General features: G+C 37.9%; 1 protein-coding gene across 1 annotated transcript in view; it reads left to right on the top strand.

Annotated features, from left to right (window-relative positions):
• Window positions 1-1,884: 1,884 nt before the first annotated feature.
• The window catches only part of efna2a (ephrin-A2a), a 110,134-nt gene continuing 103,372 nt past the window's right edge, over window positions 1,885-8,646 (top strand). Inside the window, exon 1 of the mRNA XM_064331402.1 lies at window positions 1,885-3,191. Coding sequence (XP_064187472.1) covers window positions 3,052-3,191 — 140 coding nt within the window. The 5' untranslated portion in view covers window positions 1,885-3,051. The remainder of the gene's footprint in view (window positions 3,192-8,646) is intronic.

Here is an 8,646-nt window from a genome sequence, read left to right as displayed (position 1 = left end):
GAGAAATACGACCTCCAACACAGATGCCTGCCTTCTGCTTCTGTTGCTGACCTGCTGCAAGCCACAGACACTCCTCGTACCAATGCTGCCATTATCCCGCTGCACCACAGCAAACTACTCAATATTCATTCATTCAGCTTTTTCTGTGTGTGCACAGAAACCAGAATCTAGGAGGAAAACGTCCTATTATGAGAATATGAGGCTACTCTGCATGCAGCGCTGTCGCTAAATGGGGATCTGTGCGTGCTGGTGCTAACCCTGGTGTGCCATCACCCGGAGGCAGAGGCATGACTCTACACCGCTATCCCTGTCTCACGTCACACTGGGGAGCGGTTTCTTCCCTCATCCATTAATATCGCTAATATGCACTGCAGCTGTCTGTCCTTGATAGAAAAGATTTCATTGAAAAAGTTTTAAAAATAATTTCAGCAGTACTTACAGCATCTATTTCCGGTGCCTGTAAGAAGCGGCCCTAGAGCTGGTAGAGTCGCTTATTCACTGACTCATCAGTGAGAATGCGGCTCCCTCAGCAGTAAACGACAGTACCTCATTTTAGCACTAGATGGCTAAACGTTTAACAAATATGTTAGCTATTTGCTGATCAGCTCCTCTTATTCAGACACTGTATATCAGCAAAATATTACACTCTTATTTTCTCCTACTTTGTGCCCATGGGTGCAGTTGTTGAATTGTTTTTTTCCCCCCACATGTTAGTCTAGTACATTTTCTTGTTTCCTTTTTTTTCTGTAGCAAAGCTACCTGTCTGAGAATAATCATTCCTATAGCCCTGGCCACATCACTAGTAGTAGACTGCGCAATGGCCCATGCATTTATGCATGAAACCCTCTGAAACTTTAATAAGTGTGCACCATTAATCTATGTGCCATCTTTAAAAGTGGGAATTAAAGTTTCATTTGTATTTTTCTTCCCTCCCCCTCTCCTCCCCTGCCTCTGTCCACCACCCGCCAAGCCGGCCAGTTAAATATTTATCAGTGCTGAATCACACATCATGGAACGTTCAGTCTCTTTGCCCTCAGCACATCTGTGTTCGCTCTCTGATTCCAGCCCAGGGAGACAAGAGGAGGACGATAGGTTCAGGAGAACCAGATCCTGTTACTGGGAAAACAGCCCTAGGGATTAAACATCTGTGAGATACATACCTAATAAAAACACAATATCACTATTATCAGTTTTAGCTTGAATCCAGATTTAAATCCCCCCCCCCCCCAACAAAAAAAAACACCTTTCTGAGATTCAAAGAAATAGTTTTTTTTTTCTTTCTCAATCATCGTATTTCATCATATATAACCACACTCATATAATAGCAACAATAATACTGCTGCCTCACTGACCACAAAGCAATATGGGTATCATTGGTCAGACAACCAATCAGCAGGACACATGATGGAAGGCCCAGCCTCTCGTCGAATTTGGACTAACATCCCACAATCTATGAGCAAAATATAAATATTTATGCTGCTTTACATGCTATATCACATCCCACATATAATGCAGTTTTTTGTCTACCTATATTTACATTTTACAAACAGCAATTTTTAAGTTAGTATGAGAAACCTCCTTTCAATTAGTTTTTCTTCTACCAGTCACAAGATCCTGAAAAGATAGCCTACCACTTCAGAGCGTTCACAATAGATTGAAGCATCTATGTGCGTATTTGAGACAATGACAATGACAAAAAGTTGACTACTACGGTAAAATATAACGAAAACGGCTCACAACAAAAGTACACAGCCCTGTGTAGCAGCAAACGCACAATAGTGAAGAAGTCCCCAAGATTTCAAAGGCGTGTAGCGATACCCTAAGGCCCTCGCGCGCAGCCCCGCCCTATTCGCTGGAGCACAGGCTGTGAATGGAAGGCTGCGCAGCCAGGGGGAGTGAGACATGCGGTGAAAGACGGAGAGAGCGCGCAAGAGAAAACCACCGTGTCTCAAAAAAAAAAAAAAAAAAAAATCATGTCAGCTCCATTGGGCTGTACACCACACACAGGGATGAACGAGGAGCAACACTAGGCATGGAACGAAATTGCCTCCCTCTCAGCGGCAGAAGCAAAAGACGTCGAAACAGGAACAACTTTGCAATTGATGCGGTATCTCCTTGCCACGCTGTGCTGTTTTAACTGCACGGAGAGGACGCAGCGAACGCAAAAGAAAACAAAAACTTAAAAATTGATAACTTTTATTTTAAGAAAAGCGACGAAGGGAAGAAACAGATTGAAGAAGGAAAAAGGTGGTTGATGCTTGAATTGCTCTCGCAATGTGACTGTGGCAGTCTCAAAAGCCGGACATTTGCAAACCAATGATTTCCATAGGATTGGATGTTGCCGTGCTGCGGAAATACTGTAATGTTGTTTTGAGTTTCAGCTAATAGAACAAGAAAGGAAAACAAGGATCCCGAAATCCGTATCAAAGCTGTTGTGTGTCTGAAATAGACCCATGGCATGCTGAACAGGTCGCCCAGAAAAGAAAAACTCGCTATGTGTTTAAATGTATGGGTGCACCGTTGTAATTTTAAAATATTCTTGCTCCCAGTTTGAGCACAAGCAACTGAATGGATGGATGGTAGCATATGCTGCTGAAGGCGAAAGTTTTAGCAAGTTATGCGGGAGGGGGATGGATTTAAAAGGCAAACCGTTGCATCTTTCTACTCCGTGAATTTGAAAAAGGACTTGACAGACGGCTTGTGGTGATTTCCAGACATGCCTTTATCAATCATTTTATTCTTGCAGAATGGATTTTAATGGATATTGGAACAGCTCACCGTGCAACAGTAGAAGAGTAGCGCGCTAGTTGAATTGTTTGAATGAACGCGGATTGTTGTTTACTTATATGAAGTACTGGCGTAACCTTGAAAACTTCGGTCCAGTGACACATCTGGATTCCAAAGGAGTGGACTGCAATTTGCTTGCCTTTTTGATCTGCAAATCATCATGACCATTTGAGAAAAGGAGAAATCTAAGTATCGAACAGTATCAATATTTAAAACTGACCTGTTTAAATACTAGACACACACTGACTCTCCCTGTAGGTTATCATGGACAAGAACTATATTGCTTACCAAATGGAGTTGTCACTTTTGGTGGTAGCCCTCATATCTTGGGTCTCGGTGTGGGCGGACGATAGCAAGGTGATTTCTGACAGATATGCAGTCTACTGGAACAGCACAAATCCCAGGTAAGGATTAGAAAACGGACTTTTCAAAATGAAACACAATACCCTCCAAACACACACGCGCGCCCACACGTAGGCCTAACTTAAGATCATAATGTTTGTTTATTAGAGTGTAGACTACAAAATGTGAGCTCAATAACTGAATCCTCACTCCTGTCATTTTGAACAGGATGCCTTCAGTAATATTTTCAGGATGTCTGAACGTCAGTCCAGAATATGAGTATCTTTATGTTTATTTAATGTACTCTATGGCGATGCTCGTATATAAAAGTGTTGCAAGTGTATCCACATTGCAAAGTTCTTAGGGAACTTCTTAAGGAACTTCCAGAAATTCAGCTGCATATGATGACTTGCCCCTTGACCCTATTTATTTATTTATTTATTTATGAGGAATTCCTGGACCAACATTTGTTGCCAATCTTTCCTGCCTTTATGCTCCTTAATTACACATTCCCACTGAGAGTTAACTGTGTACCCAGAAAGTAGGATTTGGATTTATTTGTGATATTTTTCAGTCAATATTGTGAGTTCATGGGTCTTTTATGCTTCCTCTGAAGCTCAGAGTTTCATTCCCCCCACAGACACTAATTAAAATATTCACAGTTTTTTATGCCACATCCAATTAATAATTCCCCAGTTCTGTGGCTGGCCGTGGAATCACACATTATATTTATCAGTATCATGTTAGCAGTGGGCTACAGTTTGCCAGTGACAGTGGCTGAACTGTCCTTTCCTGCTATTGGTTTATACAAATTTTAGTAGCATTAATGCTTTTATACTCAATACTATATACGTATAGGCCCTACCTCAAAATAGGCAAATGCTTCCTAGTCTGTTAGAAACAGTCTAGGAGGGTTTCTATTACAGTTCTCTTTTTCGATGTTATTGCATGAGAGACCCAGAATAAAACAACTGATCACACACTTAGTCACACATTATTCACAGTTGTTTACATAGTGAATGGCACAAAACATAACCAGTATTTTAAAGAATACAAATTTCGAATTCCTCACGTGGTTGTGTAATATTTGCCGTTATACAGAAATCAATACCAAAGGTAAGAACATGTACAGGTAATACATATCGTCTGCTAAAAATAAATGAATGCATTCTAGAGACACTCAGGACTTTTTATGATTCTCGTTAGAAATAAATCTCCATCTGTTTTCCTTAGCATTATACTGTCGATTGCAGTAGTGAAAGCAAGATTGACAGTTATATAGGTACTGTAAAGATTCACTACTTTGTATATTGTATGTTGCTTTAATACATGTGTTGGCTATAAAATAGCTTATTCCTGTCTTTCTGAAGATGGGACAAAGTGTTAGATTTAAGTTCAGAATTAATGAGAAATTTTCTTGTAAATAAAGTGTTCCAGATGTATAGTCAGGAGCTAGCAAAACTCCATGTGCATCAGAGATTTGTGGCACTCATGAAGTTTTCTTGTTTTTTGAAACAGTGATATACAGTTTTCCTCTAAATGTAGGGTTTACTGGATCACAATAATTTTTTTTTCTTTCAAATTTCTTTAAAGGAAATTTCTTAGGATGTTCTTCCTGTCAGTTATCATGGGCATTAAATACAACCCCTGGAACTCATTTATTCTTTCTCACAATCAAAAATAATAAGAAATGGCTCCATGAAATAACATTTTCTTTAAAAAAAAGAAAGAAAACCAAGAAACTAAAAATAAAATAACTAGTCAAAGAAGAAAACACAGCAGTTTTCCATTAGCTCACTGATCACAGGGCCATTCTCTTTGATTATTAAATAATATGCGTCCAATTTTCTGACAAACTGAATAGTAGCATGATTGCCAGGACAGGTTGAAAACTAACTTATGGAAAATATTTTAAAGTGCCAAAGCCAATGAGACGCATGGCTTTTCTTTCAACTCTATAAATACACAAAAATGTCCTTGGTAATTTGGTGTTTTGGACTTGTCTATGCGAGTGTACTACTAATGGAGAAAATGAGAATATACAAAAGGAGAACAGGAATTGGGCTCTTCCCACAATTTCAGTTGGTAGTTTGCAGGTAAAAATGTTTGCATGTCTGGCAAAGTTGCCAGCGAAAGCTTGAAGTTCACGCCTTGCCATATTAAACTGTTTAACCCACCCACAGTTCCTCTTAAACAAGTTTTCAGGGTAAACATTACCACTAAATTTACTAGAGTTAAATGTTTGTCCCACTAATTTTGTCCCATACGGAATCATATTTGCTAGTGATTTCCCCTTCTCAGTATTTTGTGGTGTTTGTTTTGGTAGAGACAGGGGAGCACAATGTTGTCTTAGAGTGTTTAGATTGGCCCGTGCAACCAGTATATACTGTTCCTTTTAGATATTGTTGACTTTTTTAGTTTTTCTGAATTATTTAATGTATTATTTTTGAACTTTGTTTTATGTTGCAATTTATTTTTTTCACCAAATATGTTAGCTGCAAAGTTCTCGCAAAACTTACAAATGGCCAAAGAAAAAAATAAATAAAGAACTCCCAAGACAATTGAGCCAATTTTTGAAAATAATCCATAGACACAAATTATTGGTGCTTATCAGTTATGTTTTGTCTTGTTTTGTGTGTATTGAGAGCACATTTAGACTGTTTAGTCATTGGGGTTTAGTGCACTGTTGACAATTAGGACAAATTAAATGGTGGAACACGGTTCTGTAAAAGCAGCTCAACTGCCGTGCATAGGAATTCACCTCGAGGCGAGGGGTGCTTCGACAAAGGAGGGTGAATGGAGAGTGTTTAGGGGGTCTTAAAAATGAGGCCTCCTTTTGATTTCATTTTCAAATGTAAAAAAAAAAAAGAACTAAAGTATAGTTTGGGGTTTTCATTTGAATGTTTATAACAGTAGGACCTATCAGGACATCACAGACTGGGCCTCGGTCAGCTCCTTGTTGACGCTCGCAGTAAAAGAAAAGTTTAGGTAGTGTGCTAGCTTGAACACATTTCTTGTTGCTCCATTTCATATGATTTTATTAACTATTTACAAACAGGGCATACTTAAGTACGTAGAACACATCTCTTCATGCTCCAAAGAGGGGTAATGTAATCGAATGAAACCTATAATATTGAATTTGATCTGAACTGCAAAGTTATATCCCTTCTTTCTTGAGAGATCCCGAAATGATAAAGATTTATGAGGAAGGTTTACGTGTTTGTCTGCACAAGTATAAATATGCAAATGAAAATTGCTGGACTGCAGTGTTAATTTTCCTACAAAACATGGTTTGTTTTGTTTTGCTGCCTTGCAAATTCTATAGGTTAATTAGAGGGTTAATGGGATGAATATGATTACATTGTATACTTGGAAGTTATTATGCATGAAATTGTTTCATCTCACAGCAAAATTGACGGAAAGCTGAATCTCAATTTCACTTGATATTTGCTTGATTTTCATATCTATTTTTACATTCTACATGGATGGCATAAGCTGTTAGCTAATGACTAGAGTTCATATAGTTGCTTGGCTGGTCATTCTTTTTTGTTAAAATGTTAATTTTTCCCCCCTCAGGAAATGTAATCTTATATGTAATGTTTTTTTAATGATGACTCATATATTATTGGGTGGGGTCAATGTCCGCATTTTTCGATGCCTCATGGATGAATAGGCTTGGCCAATATCTGTTTGTGATGACTCATATATGAATGTATGTTGATTAGACAGACGTGTGTCTAATTCATGGCTAAACTATAGAGACAGTTACCCTATAGCCGTCCTATGGTTCAGTTTCACGTATACAAACTTTAGTTTTCACAAATCCGGATAGTGAGCTACCCTGTAATTCAGTGATAGGTACAGAAACTAAAGTTATAATGTTCCATCAAGCAATTTGTTTCATTATCTTTATTTATAAAATACATTTTGGTTGACACAGCGCTATTTTCTAGCTAGACAGAATATAGTGATATTTATGCTGTTGCCATACTATGAAGTAATTATGAAAAAGGCAAACTGTTTTGGAAAAATCAGTGGTCAAAAGAAGATGGCTTTATGGTGGGTAGTTACATTAATCATTATTTATATTATTTCCACGCTCAAATTACATAATTGTATTATGATATGTTCAGTAATATCATCTAATTTCAAGACCGTTAAAACAACATTGCGTGTAGTAGTCTAAAAAATTTGCTTTACTGATCAAAAGTTTACATGACCAAATGTAAAATACAGCTGAAAATGGTTGATTTAGTTCGGTATAAAATGTTATATTGGTCATATTTTATCGTTATGTTGCGTTGTCATGTTATTGGTGATTCAAATTACAAAGCACTCAGGCCTCCTGGTAATATAGTGAATGGATGTTTCTCATTATTATAACATACACTGCGCAGAACAAAACAATTTAGGTTTATTTAAAGTTTATAGTATACTACACGCATATGTATGTACGTATTACATTGCTATGTAATACATACACAGCAATGTCAAATCACAATCTCAAAAAAACACTGGATTGGACAGATCATGTTACATAGCTTTCTGTGGGGGGGTGAATTGAGTTTTTCCTCTTACCTGTTTTTGCCCCATGCAGACAAATTAGTTTTGAATCTAAGGGGCTACTGCTGAATGTGACAGCACAATTCTTGGTCTTTTGATTTATAGTTCAGGACTTCCACTGAAACCTTCAGTCAAGCATCAAGCACTGGCGTGGCCTGTGGCATTATAGCTGCCGCGTGATTTAAGATATCTCTAAAATAGAAGCAAAATAGACCTCAATCTCACTGTATACTAGTGGGACTGATACATGACAATAAATACTGGTCTGACACCAAAGTACTTCCTTCTCAGAGTTCACTTGCCTTCGCTATATGTCTTGTATTTTTATTTTAAGTTCTCTTTTTCTTCTACAGTCCTTCTCTCTATTGACCCCATTTTGCAGAGGTTACTTGGGAATATATAGGAAGGAGGGAAGAGAAGAGTAGAGATGGCAGTCAATGACGTTGTTCTCTGTGATGCCATTTTTGGGTTTGGCTCCTTGATGTCAAATACCAAAGATGAGCTTTTTAGAATCTTAACTTTAGGCTTGGCAAGTTAGACCATAAAAACGGGAATGAGTGCAAAATGGCAGGAAACTGTTTAGCCAGCGTTCCACTAGATGGCGCTGCATTGTTTTTTGCATAAGTATACAACCCAGTCCGCCATTTTCTGTCTTGAAAAAGCGATCTTTTTTTGGAGTCTAGAAAGCAGACAAGAATAAATGAGAGAGAACACAATTCCAATCAAAGAATTTTGAATGAATAAATTGGCTGTGTTGTTTTGTAGAAATGTAGGATGGATTGCCTAAGTTAGATTGGTCAATGACTCATTAGCAGTACCGCATGGAAGACTGATTAAGACTGAGTAAACATTTTGTCAAATATATCGCTGACCTGAACTTCGAAATTAAATATGTTTATGCATGTTCTGACATTTATATTGAACTGCATGAATTGTTAACACTGTATCACGTAA

Source organism: Anguilla rostrata, chromosome 4 (genome assembly GCF_018555375.3).
Source record: "Anguilla rostrata isolate EN2019 chromosome 4, ASM1855537v3, whole genome shotgun sequence".
Classification (NCBI taxonomy): Eukaryota; Metazoa; Chordata; class Actinopteri; order Anguilliformes; family Anguillidae; genus Anguilla; species Anguilla rostrata.
This window is presented reverse-complemented; position numbering and strand designations above follow the sequence as displayed.